Source organism: Typopeltis vanoorti, chromosome 16 (assembly GCF_054136105.1).
Source record: "Typopeltis vanoorti isolate ZY-2024b chromosome 16, IOZ_Tvanoo_1.0, whole genome shotgun sequence".
Taxonomy (NCBI): domain Eukaryota; kingdom Metazoa; phylum Arthropoda; class Arachnida; order Uropygi; family Thelyphonidae; genus Typopeltis; species Typopeltis vanoorti.
The window spans coordinates 69,784,461-69,805,150 of NC_143564.1; the positions used below are offsets into that span (position 1 = coordinate 69,784,461).

The following is a 20,690-nucleotide window of genomic DNA, read 5'->3' on the forward strand; positions in this document are numbered from 1 at the left end:
TTTTCATCGTAATCTGATGACTTACGAATGAGTAGGTTGGGATGGAGTGATGCCTGAGCAAAGTACTTGGTTGCTATCTGGAGGAGAAATGTAGGTATGTCTTGCAGGTTTCCATCTTGATAGAGAATAGTGTTCCTTACAAACCACGGGGCATCAAAGATTATTCGGAGGCATTCGGTTTGGATTGATTGTAATTGTTTGATGTTGCTAGGAAAGGCATGGCTCCACGCTGGCGAACCATAGGTCAGTAGTGGTCTGATGATTGCTTTGTATATTCTTAATTTGTTTTCTGGACTGACTGCTTCTACGGTTGAGTAGAGGGTAGAGCTGAGCTATTGCTGAGTTTGCTTTTTTGCAAGCATGAGAGATGTGGGAGTTGAAGCTGAGATGATTATCTAGTTGATTCCCAGGTATTTTACTTCTTTTTGCCATGGGATATCAGTATTGAACATTGTGATTGCTCCGTGATGGTCTGCTTTCTTCCTTGTAAATAGTATGGCCATGCTTTTATCTGCATTAACATCAATTCTCCATAACTGAAACCATTTTTCAAGATTCTTTGCTATTTGTTTGTAGTCTTTGTGTGGCCAGGTATGGTCTGAGTGATCTGGTCAGTATTGCCATGTCATCGCATAAAATGCCATGGTGGTTGATGTCGTGCTTGGGATGTCTGAGATAAAAATGTTAAAGAGCAACGGCGATAATAGGGAGCCTTGAGGGACACCTGCTGTGATACTTCTTGTAGTTGATCTGAGCCCACGAAGTTTCACTTGAAATTTTCAGTCTTTTAGGTAAGAGTCTATGATTTGGATGAGGTTTAGTGAGTATTTTGCAGTAATTAGTTTGTGGATGAGGCCTTTGTGCCACACTTTATCAAAGGCCTTTGCCACATCCAGGAAGACTGCACCTGTATGCTGCCTCCGGTTAAATCCGATAGTTATGTATTCTATAAGTCTGTGGATTTGTTGAGTTGTGCAGTGTCCAGTTCGAAAACCAAATTGTTATTTTGGGATTAGACGTAGAGTGTCCGTTTCGCTTTGTAGGCATTTTAGAATCTAGACAGTCCACAGCACTGACCCTGATAGTAATATGTCGGATTCATTCCCATGCACTATCTAGCAGAATTCTGCTGCTACTTAATCTGTTATGTTATGCATGGATGAAAATATGCAGGGGAACTTTCAAGGATACACTTGGACTGACTTCAGGGCATTCCTTATGCAAGAGTCATGTTCACAAGTCCTTCAGTTACTGCTGCTCTGCGTTTTCTAACATTACCAATCATTCATGATTGGTGGTGTTTCTAAGCCGTTTTCTAATATCTTCATTTTTAATATGATTCTGACATTGATGGCATTTTATTCATGCCCCTTATTTTTTTTTTTTCAGAACTCTATAGTCTCTAGTCATTGAGCAGTTGCTTTATTCAGATTGATAAGTTCCTTCAGAACACTTTCAATCCATAAAAGTACGATATGCACTGGTTTCCAAAAACTAAGGATGAACTACATTTTTATCTACATATGAAAATATTTTCATTACTACAGCTTAATGTGGACAAATTTATTGCCAGCATACTAATAAATTATATTACATAAAAATGTGTTATAAATTTCATACAAATTAAATTGAAAAGTTTTTGGCAAAAGTTACAAATTTCCTAAGGAATTAATGAATTCAGAAGTTAAGGAATTAATGTACAGTGCTTACGGAAAACTATGCGAAGAGACATTTCAGTATGTAATATGTCCACTCCAACTGTATCATGCTTAGCACTAAGTGATTCAGTTCTTGAGGCAAACTGGCCCATGCTTCAGAGCAAGGATAAGGCCTTGTTTGTTTTTTTGGAGAGGAATTTCAAGCAGCAATGCATCTCCCTATTACGTCTCAAACATGTTCTATGGGAGTTGAGATCTGGGGGAGTGTGCTCGCCACTCAATTTGATTAATATCTTTGGTCTCCACTGCTTGTGCACGATGTAGTGTAGCAATGTCATCTATTACAATTAATTCTTTGCCTACAGTGCCACAGAACAATTAAACATGATGTTGAAGAACTTCATTATAATACTGATTCACCAGTCATAGTCACTTTTTCCAGCACTTGTAGCTTGGTGTGTCCATCAAGCCTCTGCATACCATGGAGAGGCATTGCCATATCTATCCTTTTCAAGAACATTCTTGCAGTACTACTTTCATGCCGTATCAAGTGTCATCTAGAATAGGAGGAAAGACTATAACAACTCTTATCCATAAAGAGTACACTAGTCCACTGGTATCTTGTAAAATTTTTATAGATACACCACCACTGAAAATGCACTCTATGATGAGCTGTGGATAAAGGGATGCAGACTACAGGCCTTTGGGCATATAGGCCTACTTGTCGCAGATGTCTTGACAGAGTTCATCACGATATCTGTGCTTGAATGGAGCCGACTTGCAAGCTGACCTGCCATGGTCTGTCAATTATGTTTTCTGTTATAACCAAAAATCTGTCTTTATGCTCTGTGATAGAGCAAGGATGACCTCTCAGCAAATGTTTGGAACACATTTCATTGGTGTGAAATGCTACCCAGAGCATGAATACAATGCTATGTGAGAATCCAAACTCTCTGGCAATATCAGTAATTGTGTGGCCTTCAAGCTTTCCAATAATTCTTAAATGCATGAAATCATTTAGGTCAGTGGGTTCCCAACCTTTCTCTACTTGTGTACCCCTTTTAGACATATTTCTATAAATTGTACCCCTTGTTTTTAAAATAGCTGTTTTAAATACTGACACTTTTGTTCAGTGCCCACCTTAATGTAAAATAGTGGAAAATAGTTGTTTTTCTGCCATTACTGATTATTCGTGTACCTCTGAATGGCCCAGCACATACCCCCGGGGGTACGCATACCACAAGTTGGGAACCAATGACGTAGGTGATGTCTTTGACACATTACAAGGTATCCAAGTTTGCAACTTTATTCCTTCACTAAAAGAGCTTCCTTCAAACACAATTTGCTTAGCGCAGCCTTTTATCCTGTTCAGTGCCACCACATGACCACAATTTGAAAATCTGAATGTGTACCCAAATTTCCACATCTGAATTTGTGGTTATAATCTTCAAAAATAGTATTGGTCCTTAGGTTTTGGACACTAGTGTATATGCAAACCGACGAACAAAATGAAGTCACAAACTTCAATTTTCAGTATGAACCTCTACTGATCTAAATAAAATTAAGCATATGATTACACATATGCTTAATTTAAAGATCTAATGTAACTAAAAAGAATAACTACAAATCAGAACTTTGCTTGACTTTTTTTTTTTTTTAAGCATTTCAAGTAAAATAATTTGCTAACAGAAAACTTTTATCAAGATGCAAGACAGACAGCAGACAAAACAAAAAGAAAAAGGCTGAAAAAGTTGTAAATGAAATGCAGTACATGTCAAAATATGAAAGTATATTAATTAAAAGACACAGAAGAGTCAAAGGAGGTACAACAAGATTAGGTGTACTGAAAAAGAGTCATATCTGACTGAATAATTGACATAGATATCAATATAGACAACGTAATAATAATGAAAAAAAAAATGCAGAAGACAAATCATAAGGGAAGATGTGCCAATCCAAAATAAAAGGTAGTGTGATAATGAAGTCTAAAAATCTAATATATATATTTTGTTTTATTTTTCTGCCTTCATTTTTATAAGTATTTAAGCTACAGGCGGTCCCAGGGTTACGGATGACCGAACTTACGGCATTCCATACATATGAACCAGTTCCCAAGGCTCCCCATAAGGATAATTAAATCAGTGGTTCCCAAACTGGGGGGGAGGGGTGCTTAAGGGTCAAAGCTGTATAACTGAGAGGAGACCTCCACATAGCCTTTAAAGGAATGCGGAGAACCGACCAGGGCTTCTGACCTAATGTCCAATCCTCACCTTCTCGTGGTGCACCTTGTTGGGTATCTACTTGGATACTGAACGAACGAGGATGGGCTGGCAATTTGGGATTTAGCCGACTAAATTATATTCTTATTGGTTAAACCAAGATAAAAAATGATGGTACAACATGACAAAATTTCATGCTGGCTGGGGCGTCGCCCGGTTAAACAAGACTCCCGTTGTTTTCGCCAGGGAACCAGGGCGAACAGCGAAAAGTCAGCTACTGGAACAAATCTGAAAACAAACCCCAACTCAACATCACCAGAGTTAAAGATTGGTACTATCAATGTAAGAAGCCTGAATGGCAAAGAAATGGAGCTAGCTGAGGAATTAGATAAGTATCAGATCGACATAATAGGGGTGACTGAAACAAAAAAGACCAAAACTGGTGAGATCTTTCTGAGCAATAAATACAAAATGTTATATTCAGGCAATGACAATCAAGGAAAAGAAGGAGTAGCCATAATATTCCAAAATACGAGGCTAATCTTCTTGAATGGCAGTCAGTCTCAAGTAGAGTAATGTGGGCAAATATGAGAATGGGGAAACTGGACAATGAGACTTATTTGTGCCTATGGTCCCACAGAAGGTAGAAGTAGAGGAATTTTTTGAGGCTTTAGAAAAAGCAACTGACACAATGAAAAAGGAAAAGTTGGTCCTTGTTGGGGAATCTAAATAGCAGAGTAGGAAATGATTGTGAGACATACAAAAATATTTTGGGAAAATTTGGAGAAAAGAGCAAAGCTAATAATAATGGCAAATACCAGTTGGATTTCTGCTCAGGACATGGACTGGTTATTACAAACACCATGTTCCAATATAAAAATGTGCATAAATTCGCATGGAGAGAAGAAGCAAGGAATAAGAAAAGTCTCATTGACTATGTTATTGTTGATAGTGATGTTTTTCCCCAGGCGCAGGACACCAGAGTGTACAGAGGATTTAAAATTGGAAGTGATCACTATTTAGTCTTGAGCAGGATAAAATTGAATTTCATATTCAAAAGAATAACATGTAAGAAAGTTTTAAAGCGAATAAAAGTTGAGCAGCTCTTAGATGTGAACTGTAGACTAATATCACAAAGATTATTGAAGAAAAAATGAAAGAGTTTGAGAACAGGAATCAAACCTTGGATATTCAGTGGCAAACTCTGAAGAAAACATTGATTGATTCTGCCAGAGAGGCATGTGGTGAGGTTGTCTACAAGGATAAAAAAAATCAGAACTCTCTGGTGGACACAGGAAGTTAAAGAGGCAGTGAAGGAAAAGAAGAAAGCATATCAAAAGTTCCTGTCAAATAAGTCAGCTTGTGCTCTTAGAGAATATAGAGACAAATGCAAGAATGCTAAACACTGTGTAAAACTAGCTAAACAAAAGTCATGGGAGGACTTTGGCAAGAATATAGAAAATAAATATCAAGAAGGTGGCAAAATATTCTGGAAGTTGTTGAAGATGCTTAGGAATGGAGGAAAGAGTGCTGTAAAAGGAGTTAGAGATGATAAAGATGACATGAAAACGGGAGAAAAAGATATTATTGAAGTATGGAGTAATTACTTTGAAAAACTGCTAAATGAAACAAGCAGTGATGACAGCACAGTGGTAAAAAACACTGACCAGGCATGCAGTCAGAAATACATATCCATACTGGAAGTAGAAAAAGCCATCAAAGGCTTGAAATGTGGAAAGGCAGCAGGAGTAGATGATATTCGACTAGAAATGCTGAAGTATGGTGGTATAAGAGTGTTACAGTGGCTGCACTGCATAGTTCAGAAAGCCTGGACAGAGGGACGAATTCCCGATGATTGGAGTAGAGCTCTCATAGAACCCATATATAAAAAGGGAAATAAAACTGAATGTGAGAATTACAGAGGTATTTCCCTATTGAGTGTTCCTGGCAAGATCTATGCAAGTATACTTGAGAAACGGTTGAGAAGAATTGTGGAAGAAAAGCTTGGTGAAGAACAAGCTGGATTCAGGCCAAATAGAGGCTGTCAGGATCAGATCTTTACTTTACGACAAATAGTCGAGAAAGCATGGGAATATAACAAAGATCTGTATTTAAGTTTTGTCGATTTGGTAAAGGCATATGACAAGGTGCCAAAAGAGAAGCTATTCAATACGCTGCAGTTATATGGTGTCAATGGGGCATTGTATCAAGCAATACTTAGTCTTTATTTGAGTTGTAAATCAGCAGTTAGAATTGAAGGAAGTACAGGAAGATGGTTTAATGTTAAATCTGGTATGAGACAAGGATGTACATTATCCCCTCTGTTATTCATTATCTATATGGATCACATTATGAAGGAAAGTGGTATTAAACATGATATCAAAATTGAAGATGTTAATGTCAGCTCTTTGCTTTATGCGGATGATGTTATACTTCTAAATAAATCCGCTACAAGTCTGCAAGATTCTCTGACTACATTGAATTGTTGTTGTAATAGATATGGTATGAAGGTCAGCAATAAAAAGACAAAGACAATGAAAATAGGCAGAATCATTGAAAATGTCAACTGTGTTGTGAATAGAGAACCTGTGGAACAAGTAAAAGATTTCAGCTACTTAGGCATGATTTTTACTGAAGATGGTAAATTAAATATAGAAATAGACAACAGAATCAACAAAGCTGGTATGATGGGAAGTCAATTGAATAAATTCATATGGAAGAAGAGAGAAATTAGTCGGAACACTAAATTAGCTGTATACAAGACAGTGTTCAAACCAGTTTTAACTTATGGATCTGAGAGCTGGGTCAGAAGTAAAACACTTGACAAAAGACTAGAGACTGCAGATATGAGAGTCCTGAGAAAGATTAGAGGCATGAACAGATGGCAGCAATGGCAATATCATATTAAAAACGAGGATATTAGGAAAGAACTTGACATTGTCAGCATCCAGGAATGCGTTAGCAGAGCTAATCTCAGGTGGTATGGTCACTTAAACAGAATGGGCGAGGAAAGATTAGCAAAGCAAGTGTTCTCTGCCAGGTTGGCAGTAAAACGACCCAGAGGAAGACCAAGATATAGGTGGATTGATACGGTACAAAGTGCCTTAGACGATAGAAATATAAGATCTGATAATGTTGGAGTCTTGACAAGTAACAGACTGATTTGGAGGAAAATTGTAGATAGGAAGTTAGTAATGATGTAATTTTTTTCATGTAGTACTATCATATCCTGTACACCCATTGAGGGTACATGGCAGGAATTTGATGATGATGGTTCCCAAACTGTGTGCCACAAAATATTCCAATATTTTCACTGAAATAACCACACCAACTGCACACTGCAGCTGTTAGGTAGGGCTATTTTCTGACTTTGGGTGCTGTGAAGCAAAAAAGTTTTGGAACCACTGAATTAATAATTTGGGAACTAGTTTCTTCCACGCATGTAAACATACATGTAAACCGACATGCATGAGTTTGTTTTTATGTTCTGTTTGAATTAAAAGAAAGAGCACAAGAGTTTCTGTAACTTATTATAAGAGTACAGGAGTATTATTACCACATACGAGCCATTATAGTATTGTTGTTATTATTATTACCGTATATGTGCTGTTCTTTAGGGATCTAAGTTACGTACAAATCTGACTTAAAGATGTTCTCAGGAACTTCTCTTCATAACCCGGGTGCTGCCTGTTATATAAATATAAAATTTAAAAAAAAATTACTGAAACATTAATTTATGCAATAGCATTCTGTTCCGACTTGATAAATTCATATGTGTAATTGATTCCAATGAAAAAATAATTTTATAACAGCATGTTAATTTGAGTTACTTTATTAACTTCTAATAACAATTATAATAAATACAATTAGTATAAAATAAAATATTTATCTTTTGTGACAAGTAATATAAATATAGAATATTACAAAAGCAAACCTATATTACAGATAAATAGTCTTTTATATAATTAAAAGAAAAATATTTAATATTGGTAACAATTAGAAGAAAATGTAATATACAACGTTATTTATTACTTTTTTTTTTTTTTTCAATAAAGTAATGCAAGAATTTCTTTTATAATATAAAACAAAATTAGTGTATATATGCATAATCACAAAACACAAAGTTAATTATCACATTTTTTTACAGTATTGTGAATTATCAAAAAGAGGCAGTGTCTGTTTTGGCAGATGGAAACCATTTATCTAATGCAATTTACTAGTGACATTTTGTCTAAGTCAACTTTTACTTATGAATATTCTATGAGCATTCTGATATTCTTAAAACTATGGTAAAGAAAAAGATGCAAAGATCAACTAAGTCCTGACACTTCTATGGTGCACATACGGAATCAATTCAACTGAGAGCAGCAGTGTAAAAAGAATGTTCAGTGGTTAAAACTAGATATTCTATGTTTTTAATGCCATTATTTTATATTTATAATTTTATACGAATTTACCTCAATTCTTAATAGAGTATTCAGATCAATTTGAGTTTTAATTTTAAAGTTATCAATTTGATGAAATCCTCCCTATGACAAAGTATTTCCCTACTCAAAGTAACTGTTCTTTAATATTCACACACTGACTGCCATGCCTTCCACTGGAGGGTGACATCGAAACTAGACAACAGTGCCACATCACTCACTAGTGGGTGACATATGTCATATTACAGAACAGTCTATAACTAACTGCATAATAAAAGAAACGATGCAACATATTGCAGATGGCATCAAAGAGTATGCTTTGTAAATATCTTAAACATTATGGCTAGTCAACATGTTAACAAAGCACATCTGATAATGGTGCATTATTTTGGACTGATGTAATTCATTCAAAGTTCTTACTATGTAACTAATTAGGATAACTTGCAAAAATGCATGGCAGTGCCATTGCATGTCAATAACTATCCAAAAAATGCAATTAAAAAAGTAAAGTAAATAGCAAATGCAATAATCTTACTTATATAGAAATTCCTATTGAATATAGGCTTTTCTTGTATTTTATATAAAGTATGAAATATCTATACAAGAAGTTAAAATATTTTTGCTCTCTGTGAATGGCAAATCAAGATAGTATTAAAATTAATGTTAAGAGAATATCTACATAAACTGCAATACAAACAATATACTGTATGCTTCTGGAGACTGGCATCTTCCAATAATTAAAGTATTATCAAAATGGTCCTAAACAAATGTCTCAGTTTCTTCCACATTTTCTTCTAAAACATCATCTTCAGACAAGCTAGAACTAGCGGTGGGCGGTCTTTCATCACTGCAGAACAAGGCTGATTGAGAAGATCTGTAAATGTAATCATAAAACACTAATAAGGTTAAAGTGGAAATTTAGAACTATAACTGAAAATGCAGCCAAGAAATGCATAAGAAAATTTCAGCTTTGTCTGAATATTAATTAAATTTATGCATTTTAATTCATGCTCATGTTTATTTTGAAATTTCCAGGTAGCTAATTTTATATATGTATTTTATGTTATTCCTCCCTAAAATGATTATAAACTTCTCTCATATGCTGCTTGAGGAAGTTGTATTGCAGCAACTCAATAAATAAATTCATTTTCATTCTTCTCATGAGATTTTACTACTACATAATCAATATTTGCATAATTAAAGTCTCCCATTATGATTACTCTTTTCACACCCATCATTTCTATTTGGTGATCATCACTAGCAAACGATCCACCAGGTCTGTAACAACACCCCACTGTGTAATTGATCTTGTTAGATTCTACCTCAAACCAGATGGCTTCAAATTCACTGCCACATGAAATACTTTTACTAGTACTACAATCATAGGATTCAAGTTATCTGATATCATTAGCAGCATGTCCCCTTCTCTCCTATCCTTTCTAAAAATACTATACCCTTTACACTCAATACCAGTTAGTATGTCTGATAGCCAGGTCTCACTAATGTGTACAATCTGAGTTGCCAACACACTGACTTATCAAATGGTTTTAGTGAAGTCTTCATCAAAAAAGCATTTAACAGTTATACGGGGGTGGCCCATAAGTCACGAAACATGCCAATGTCTTTGTGAAGCAACTGCATAAGTTTCTTAACATCACAAGATTTTTTTTTTTTTTTAATAGTTATGAAAAACAACATCATGTAAATGTCTTCCATTTTTGACTTCACAAAGATGGGCTTTTCTATGGAATGTTTCATGACTTATGAGCCACCCTGTAGAAGCCTTGCCTCTTCTCTCACGAGGAAATCACTCATTTCATGACTTATGGGCCACCCTGTAGAAGCCTTGCCTCTTCTCTCACGAGGAAATCACTCATATTCCTCTTCCTTATGTCCAAGGAATTTCTGAACATATACAAAAATTTTAAAACCTTTGAACATTTTTGTTGCCTTCCATCCCATCAGAAAAATCTCCACTTTTCTCACATCTCCTAAGGACAAGCTTCTTCCTCTTGTTTTTATTGGTATTTACTACATTCCTTTTTCATGTGCTTATCTTATTATGGAATCTAGAAGATCTGATTTTATTCATCATGAAGAACATAAGCCTTATACCAAGTACCATGAGCCTGAACAGTTGGGATTTGATGACCATGACATCTTTAACAGGCAAAGAGTTCTCTGGAATATGAAAATAATCTGCCATAAAAGCTGATTTCTTATGGAATGTCTTTATAAAAAAACAAAACAAAACAAAACAAAAAAACTTGTGAAACATTGCTCTACTGCCCTAATTTAAACAGATCCAATGGTCTACATTTAGCTCCTTTATGGGAAATATGAAAGATTAGCAGATTGAAAAAGTACTAACATTTAAAATTTTAAGTTAGGAAAATGTTGATTATTTTTGTTATCTCACTTTGGTTATTATGGTACTACATTTCAGAATTTTCTGTTATTGTTTATTGCTGTTCTGTTTATGTACTGAAGATGCCTATGAAATAAAGATGAAAATTGTACAATTAAATATCAAGATTTTCCACAAGTTTCCCCGTCTTATATTATTATTATTAGTAAGTGTACTCACTAACACTGACCAGGCATGCAGTCAGGAATACATATCCATACTTGAAGTAGAAAAAGCCATCAAAGGCTTGAAATGTGTAAAGGCAGCAGGAGTAGATGATATTCGACCAGAAATGCTGAAGTATGGTGGTATAAAAGTCTTGGAGTGGCTGCACTGCATAGTTCAGAAGGCCTGGATAGAGGGACGAATTCCCAATGATTGGAGCAGAGCTCTCATAGTACCAATATATAAAAAGAGAAGTAAAACTGAATCTGAGAATTACAGAGGTATATCCCTATTGAGTGTTCCTGGCAAGATCTATGCAAGTATACTTGAGAAACGGTTGAGAAGAATTGTGGAAGAAAAGCTTGGTGAAGAACAAGCTGGATTCAGGCCAAATAGAGGCTGTCAGGATCAGATCTTCACTTTACGACAAATAGTCGAGAAAGCATGGTAATATAACAAAGATCTGTATTTAAGTTTTGTCGATCTGGAAAAGGCATATGACAAGATGCCAAAAGAGAAGCTATTCAATACGCTGCAGTTATATGGTGTCAATGGGGCATTATATCAAGCAATACTTAGTTTTTATTTAAGTTATAAGTCAGCAGTTAGAATTGAAGGAAGTACAGGAAGATAGTTGAATGTTAAATCTGGTGTGAGACAAGGATGTACATTATCCCCTCTGTTATTCATTATCTATATGGATCACATTATGAAGGAAAGTGGTATTAAACATGATATCAAAATTGGAGATGTTAATGTTAGCTCTTTGCTTTATGCTGATGATGTTATACTTCTAAATAAATCCACTACAAGTCTGCAAGATTCTCTGACTAAATTGAATAGCTGTTGTAATAGATATGGTATGAAGGTCAGCAATAAAAAGACAAAGACAATGAAAATAGGCAGAATCATTGAAAATGTCAACTGTGTTGTGAATGGAGAACCTGTGGAACAAGTAAAACATTTCAGCTACTTAGGCACGATTTTTACTGAAGATGGTAAATTAAATATAGAAATAGACAACAGAATCAGCAAAGCTGGTATGGTGGGAAGTCAATTGAATAAATTCATATGGAATAAGAGAGAAATTAGTCGTAACACTAAATTAGCTGTATACAAGACAGTGTTCAAACCAGTTTTAACTTATGGATCTGAGAGCTGGGTCAGAAGTAAAACACTTGACCAAAGACTAGAGACCACAGATATGAGAGTCCTGAGAAAGATTATAGGTGTGAACAAATGGCATCAATGGCAATATCATATTAAAAACAGGGATATTAGGAAAGAACTTGACATGGTCACTTAAACAGAATGGGCGAGGAAAGATTAGCAAAACAAGTGTTCTCTGCCAGGTTGGTAGCAAAACGACCCAGAGGAAGACCAAGATATAGGTGGATTGATACGGTACAAAGTGCCTTAAACGATAGAAATATAAGATCTGATAATGTTGGAGTCTTGACAAGTTACAGACTGATTTGGAGGAAAATTGTGGATAGGAAGTTAGTAATGATGTAATTTTTTTCATGTAGTACTATCATATCCTGTACACCCCCTTGAGGGTAGGGTACATGGCAGGAATTTGATGATGATTGATGATGATGATAAAATGGAATAATAACATTTCGACGGTGTAAGTGACAGCCGTGTCACTCATTCCAGCTGGATATGTGGCATGTTACAATGATAATAAGAATAATAATAATTAAACTAAAATAACAACTTGCGAGTGACGCAGAAATTAATGTAGTGATTGAACTCACGGGAAATAATGTTTTATTCATCAGAATCAGTTTCCCCTGGACGACATACACGATCTTCAATGTGCTGACCTTTCTTGTGTACAACAAATTGCATCCGATGTGCGTCATGCTCTACAGCTGAGCATAAGGAGTCAGATTGGATATTCATAACAGTCCGTTTTATGTTCTCTTTCAAGACATGCAAATTGGGAATGCCACCAACATACACGACGGATTTCAAATACCCCCACAGCCAAAAGTCACATGGAGTGATGTCCGGGGATTGAGGCAGCCATGTCGTCGGAAAGGACTGACTGATAACCCTCTCATTACTGAAATGAACTGCTGACTTACTACTCAAATAAAGACTAAATATTGCTTGATATAATGCTCCATATAACTGCAGCATATTGAATAGCTTCTCTCTTAGCACCTTGTCATATGCCTTTACCAAATCGACAAAACCCTTTTTATATATGGGTACTATGAGAGCTCTACTCCAATCATCGGGAATTCGTCCCTCTGTCCAGGCTTTCTGAACTATGCAGTGCAGCCACTGTAAGACTCTTATACCACCATACTTCAGCATTTCTGGTCGAATATCATATACTCCTGCTGCCTTTCCACATTTCAAGCCTTTGATGGCTTTTCTACTTCAAGTATGGATATGTATTCCTGACTGCATGCCTGGTCAGTGTTTTTTACCACTGTGCTATCATCGCTGTTTGTTTCATTTAGCAGCTTTTCAAAGTAATTACTCCATATTCCATTTTATCTGCCTTTAATGTAATTATCCGCTTGTTTTTGGCTCTGCCAGAGCCAAAATTTCCCTATCAGCAACTTTTGGTACTAAATCTTTTTTTCACAGAAATCATCTCCCCCATGCCTTCAAAAGTCTTAATACAAAATTTGGTCTCATTCCATTTATTGATTTTAGCTACAGATGCCAAGAGGAAAAGTTATTTTCTGGCCATCTTTAGTTGCGGTGGTGGAGACAGAGAGCTGTGGAGTAGGTGCCATCCCTTGATGAGTCTCTGAACACCCTGGAGGTGTCACGTAATAATAATATATTCCACATTCCTCCAAATTTCAGCTCATTTCATCCATTTGATTTGTAGAATGATGCAAGGTTTGTCAAAAGAGAAAGAGAAGTAAAGTGTATTTTCATTAATAAAATGGCAGAATGGATGTGCAATCAGGAAGGTCAATAATGTACAGAAAGAATAGAGGCTTGTAGAATCCCAGTATTAGTTGCAAAGTTTTGACATAGAGATTAATCATCACAGTTAATGCATGCCCAGAGAAAAAGTTGGCAATTTCTTTGCAGAAGTTGGAAGGCAAACCATAAAGTAAGAGAACCATCCAAGGCCTCTGTACCAAATACAATCAAAATGCCTTAGAACTATCAAGTGGCAACCACTTGAGATTACTCAAACTTTTCTATGACATACCAAGTATAAGCAGCATAAGAAAGATCTCTTGTTGCATCAGTGGAAGAACCTTTAATGGCAATCATTTATTAGTTGAGAGGTTACTAAGTAGTTACCGAGGTTACCATGAAATGCATCCTTTTATGATGATTTACAATCATTTTCATATTTATTCATTTTAAAAAGCATTCATGTAATAGCATGTAACTATTTATAGTGTTTTATCAGACAACCCTTAGATCAGCCATAGTTCTTGTACACTGGGAGTGTAACCATTCTGATGTTGTAATTATGTAGCATCACTGCGATCTTGTCTGTAATATTCTTGAAGTAGGGTAAGGTGATTGCATTTTTGAAGTCTTGTTTTGTCAGAAGGAAATGTCAAAAGTGTGTCTAAAACTTGGCTAATAGCTTCAGTTTGTAGCTATTGAGAGACAGACAGAGAGAGAGAGAAAATGCTGAGGAACACAAAGTTCTTCATTCTTTTTTCCCTGTCAGCAATGGACGGTGGGGTGAAGCAGCACATATGAATCCCCACTTGTGGTTGGTTTTCTGTGTACCGAAAAGATCAACAGTTCTCCTTTTTTAGATACTTTGAGAAAGATATACAAAGAAATTTCTTTCCCTTTTTTTTTCTTTAAACCGATGGTGGAAACTAATATTTGTTCAAAGCAAATATTGCATGTAACTTGTTCAATATTAGTGTCTCAAATAAATATATCTACAATCATTGCTGTCATCTGTGTTTCAAAGATGGATTTCCTGTTTTCAATGAGTGTTCGTAATTTTTTTTTGTTTCATTTCCTTATCTTTTTGACATATTTAAGAGGATACTATATGAGCATACCTATATTAGGAAATAGTGAAGAATTTACATGGATATGGTAACAAAGATGGATTAAGCAAATGTAGAATATATCTGGTAAATATGCAGAAAATGCTGGAAAGGATTTGGTGAGAGCCATACAAGTCAGTAAAGAGAATTTACAACAGATGCTTGATAGATTTTTCATTAGGAGGGAAGAGAATAAGGAAGGATCATCCCTGAAAATTAAGAGTTACTCTTAAGAAAGGGATTAGAATTCACCACTTACCACTGCCATTTTTCAATGGCAGTGGAAAGTGAAAGAATGGGTTGCCAGCAGTGAGTGTATTGCCTCAGACTACTCATTAAGGAGTGGTGTGAGAGCCATTATATGAAGTAGAATGTGCCATTCACAAGTACAGCAGCATTACTGATATACACGAATAATAAAAACATACATATTATTTTATTAATCTAATTGCTCAACTTAAAATCACAATATTCTTTAATACTAACCTTATTCTGGGTACAAGTGAGGGATCCAAAGTTACAAGCCTATCCACATTGTTAAATTTTAGTTTTCCAAGAGACTGACAAAGTTTCACCCCTGTCTCTTCCATCTGATAAATTCCAAGATGATTACCCTGCAAATAATCAGCAACAAAGACTTAATAAAAAAAAAAAAAACATACAAAACAGAGAAAAGATTTTCTAAAAAAATAACAGAGATACTGAAATGATTATGCAGAGAGAGTATTAGAGCGCAAAAACAGAGGGTGAAAGAATTGATAGTTGTGGTGGGTAAGAATGAATTGAAAGAAGATACATTTTTTATGAGAGAGGACTTGAAAGTATTGTTAAAGGTAGTGAAAGAAAAGAGTGACAGAGTTAGAATGGTGAGACTGTTGCCACGGTATGACATAGAGGAGTTTAAAAGGAGGGCCATAATCGCAAATGACATTATGCGCAGGTTATGCAGACGGTGTGGTGTGGAATTCGTGGACGTGTGGAATGAGTTTGATGGGCGAAAGGATTTATACAAGATGGATGGCCTGCATTTGAATGGATTTGGTGTGCAGAGACTGGAAAAAGTATTGCTGAATGAAGTGAAAATGGATGTGCAGAACCAGGGAAACTAGAACTACCAAGGAGGGGAGAGGATATGCAGAAATCAGTGAGACGGTTGAGTGTAAGAATGTATATAATGTACCCAAGCCAGTACTAAGGACAAAAAATCGGAATGGGATAGTTAGAATAACGCATCACGATAGGGGTGGGGCAAAGGGACCACTGCATTTCATGTATACTAATGCCAGGAGTATTAGGAACAAGAAGGAAGAATTTTTGGCCTTGATTGGCTCTTCCTGGCCACAGGTTATTGGCATTAGTGAAACATGGCTTGCGGAAGATGATATAGTTAGTGGGATAGAATGTGTAGGTTATAGTGTGTTTAGGAGGGACAGAGAGAATAAAATGGGGGGGGGGAGTGTTATTGATGATAGCTGATGAACTGCAGCCAAGGAGAATTGAAGTTGTATAGCAGGATAGTGAAAAGAGCTCATTTGAGGCTATTTGGTGTGAGATTGAGACTGGCAGAACAAAATAAACAGTTGGGTGCTGCTATAGACCAGGTGATGGAATACATGGTGGAGATAGTATGCATAAACAAATTGAGGAAATGAGTGGAAGGAGGGTAATTATTATGGGAGATTTCAATTATGGTAACATTGATTGGAAGGAGGAGAGGAAAATGTGAGGAAGGAAATGGATTTTATTCAGTTATTAAGGGATAACTATCTGAGACAGCATGTAATTGAAAATACTAGGGGTGTGAGAGTGCTTGACCTGGTAATAGCATCTGAGAATTTGACTGTAATGAATATGACCATGTTGCCACCTATTGGTGAGAGTGATCATAAGGGAGGTGGCTAAAGGTGTGGAATTTTTGATTAAGACAGGGTACATGTGGAATTACCGTGCCGACAAGTATGACAAGCTTAGGAGATTGCTTGGATCAGTGCCATGGCATGTACAACTGCAAGGGCTGGATGTCAACAGAGCATGGGAAGTGTTCAAGGAGCATTTACAGGAGGTTATGGCTGATTGTATACCTAGGGTCCGAATAGTAAAACAAGTAAGGGTTAAATAGATGAATAACACCATTAATCTTGAGCTGAAAAAAAAAGAAACAACTGTGGAGGGAATTTAAAGAAAGAGGTGACCTGCAGGCACACGAATGGTATAAAGTGCAGGCCAGAAGGGTAACGTGCATGGTAAAAAAAGCAAAAGCAGATTATGAAAAGAAACTAGCTATGCAAGCTAAAGAGAATTCCAAACAGTTCTTTCAATATGCTACAAGCAAGAAAAAAACTGTACACAGCAAAACAATTTTAAGGAATAACGATGGTAAGGAGGTCGCTGAATCAGTCGATATTGTGGAGTTACTGAGTGAGCACTTTGCAAAAGTATATCATCCAGGTGGTGACATTAAAAATGGAGGAACCATTAGTTTATACTGGAATTATGATGAATGAAGTGGAGGTGAATAGTCTATTACAGAACCTAAATGTGGATACATCTGTGGGATTGGATGGTATACTAGCACGGGTCTTGCATGAAGCGGCTAAAGAATTATCAGTGCCCTTGACCATGTTGTTTAATCTGAGTCTCAGGTCTGGTTTAGTCCCGAAGGTGGAAAGAGGGGAAAATAGTTACACTGCATAAAGGAGGATCCAAGACTACGGTTGCAAATTACCGACCAATTAGCATATCGGGAGTCGTTGTCAAGGTCTTGGAGAAAGTAGTCAAGGGAAAAATACAGGAATGGATTGATGAAAATGAGATACTATATGGGGGACAGCATGGCTTTGTGAAGGGTAGATCATGACTCAGTAACTTGCTCAAGTTTTATAACATGGTGACGGCTGAACTGGATAAGGGTAATGGGTTTACAGTGATACTGCTGGACCTGGCTAAGTCATTTGACAGGATACCACATGGAATTCTAATCCGTAAACTACAACATATGGGAATGGATATAGAGTTGGTGAGATGGATAGGTGGGTGGTTGATGGAGATTTATCAAAGAGTAGTTTATTCAGGAGTAGAGTCCAAAAGACAGCCTGTGACTAGTGGTGTGCCCCAGGGTTCTGTTTTTGGACCACTGCTGTTTAATTTGTTCATTAATGATATAGGGAAGGATCTAAGAGGAACAGTTCATTTGTTTGCTGATGATGCGAAGTTGGGTAGGGCAATAGTGAATGCAGAAGCTGTCAAAATCTTGCAGGATGACTTGGATAGATTGGAGTTATGGGCTAAAGAGAATGGATGTCAATTTAATGTGACAAAATGTAAGGTTATGCATTTTGGGATGAAAAGATTAGCAGCAGTATATCACATTGGTGGAACTGCACTCCAGGAGATTGATGAGGCCAGGGACTTGGGAGTGGATAGCACATTGCAAAAGTAGCTAAATCAGCTCATCAACTCACTTGGTTGTTGAAAAATACCTTGACAAGCAGCGACAAGCAAGTTATTGTACCTCTGTACCGAGCCTTGATAAGACCTCATCTCAACTACTGTGCCCAGATTTGGTCACCTGGGTTCCTTCTTGATGGGGAGGAGGTGGAGAGGATCCAGAGGCGAGTGACTAAAATGATAGCAGGTCTATGGAATGAATCATATGAGAACAGGTTGAAGATTTGCGGGTTGCAGAAATTAGTTGATAGGCAGAAAAGGGGAGATATGATTGAGACATTCAAATTGCTTAAGGGTTTCTATAGGATTAATTCTGAGGATATTTTTGAGATCAGGACTGGTGGTGGGAGAACTAAGGGACACCTATGGAAGCTGGGCAAGAGTGTGGTTAGCAGGGGTGTCAGAGCTGGGTTCTTTGCTTTTAGAGTGGTAAATGAGTGGAATAAGCTGCCAGAGTCTGTTGTGGGTGCTATGACGGTGAGTGAGTTCAAGGCAAGGTATGATGGATACTGTGAGAATGTGGTATAGTTGTGTGAACATGATGTTTAGGGCCTCCCTCAATGAGTCTAAGGACTCCCTGGAGTTGCCCGTAATAATAGTAACTATATCAGGAATAGTATGTCTAATCAAAAATTTTAAACTAATTTTATTTCTCTGGTAAATCACACTTGTTGGTGATATAACACATGTAGTGATATGTTTGTGGATAAGTTACTGCTTGTGTGGTATTTCGTACCTCTTTTAGCAGGCATTATTCCTACAGAACTATGTAGATTGAATTCTTTGGTCTGTGAATTTCAAAAAATTGCTAGTAATCCAAAACTACCTATTCATCAGGATCTCCCAACTCTTAACGTTAATAGATTGAAATCTCGCCATCCATCACTACGAGCAGAAGAACTAGTTCTATATAATTTTAATCCTTTATCAAAGTGGGAGGAAATATGGAAGGAAAATATGAAAGAACATTTGCATAACTTCTTTAAAGGTGATCAAATCATTACAGGATCAGATCTACCTCACAAAATTTAAACATACTAAACAGGATTCGGACAAACCATGGCCTATATGGAGATACTCTCTATAAATGGAACAGACAATCATCTCCAATATGTGACTATGATGCTCCATGGCAGATTATGCAACATATTGTAAAAGAATGCACCTTTTGTGCTTATCAGAATGAGTGGAATGACTTTTTTCAAGCAGCTCCTGAAGCTGTGACCTGGATTACAAATTTAGATCTGAATTTCTAACGATATATATGTTTTTTTTTTATTATAACATATTAAGACTTTTATTTTATTTTTATTTTAATTTTTTAATTCCTTGGATTAGATCTATGTTTTCCTTCAAAGTTTTAACTTAAATTATTTTAAACTCTTTAATCCTGTTAATATATAATGACGTCATGATTCTCATTTTTAACATCATGTTTTTGCCATTTGATATTACATACATGTATGTATGTAATATCAAACAGCCATTTTGCTAATCTTTGCTCTTTCATTCCGTTTATGTAACGATACTGCCTAATATTTGTTCATGCATTCCTGAATATAAAAAAAATGTCAATTTCTTCCAGATACCTCCATTTTTAACATGATTCTGCTATCAATGCCTTCTGTTCACTCCCTTAATTTTTCTGAAAATTCTCATATCTGTTGTGGAGACAACAGTCTTTAATCAATTGTTTTATTTCTAACCCAGCTCACATATCCATAAATTAAATTTAATTTGAACACTGTTTTGTATATAGCTAGTTTAATGTTTTGACTAATTTCTTTTTCATATACATTTATTTAGTTGACTCCCCATGAAACCAGCTTTGCGTCAGAAATTATCCTTACAACTTTTATCTATCTGAATACCAAGTTTTGACAAGTTTTTCCTTTTTCTTTTATTCAGATACTCATTCTCCCCCCCCCCCCCCCAGTTACAATGAATGCAAAGAGAAAGCACAATGTACCAAGCGTTTATCCAACATGTCCAACAAAGATTTAGAACAGCAGGGCAGCCTCAAAAATCAAAGTCAAGCATATTTTAGAGACCTTTGTTCAAAGTCCACACAAGTTGACATGAGCTGCTTTACATGAGTTAGTTGCCCTGTCCAATAATGCATGATGTCTAGCAAAAACTTTGAAATTGCAACTCTTGCAGGAGATTACATAAGATGATAGGGAATCATCCATAAAGAATTTACAATGACTACTTGACAAAGTTGAGAACAATTTTCTGAGGAGACAACTTTTCATGTTTCAGGGAAGTTTAATCAATAAAGATGTGCATATGGGTGGGTCAGAAAATCCATATAGCATGACAGAGCACATTAGAGACAGTCCAAAATTTAATGTGTGGTGTGGCCT

At 36.2% G+C, this 20,690-nt stretch overlaps 1 protein-coding gene across 1 annotated transcript in view; it reads right to left on the minus strand.

Moving 5' to 3' along the window:
- Nucleotides 1-7,789: 7,789 nt before the first annotated feature.
- LOC150098111 (cytosolic carboxypeptidase 1-like) overlaps nucleotides 7,790-20,690 on the minus strand; it is a 551,906-nt gene continuing 539,005 nt past the window's right edge. Inside the window, exons 24-25 of the mRNA XM_090406686.1 lie at nucleotides 15,364-15,491; nucleotides 7,790-9,175 (exon numbers count right to left, since the gene is read on the minus strand). Of these exons, the coding sequence (XP_090262812.1) occupies nucleotides 9,061-9,175; nucleotides 15,364-15,491 (243 nt within the window). The 3' untranslated portion in view covers nucleotides 7,790-9,060. The remainder of the gene's footprint in view (nucleotides 9,176-15,363; nucleotides 15,492-20,690) is intronic.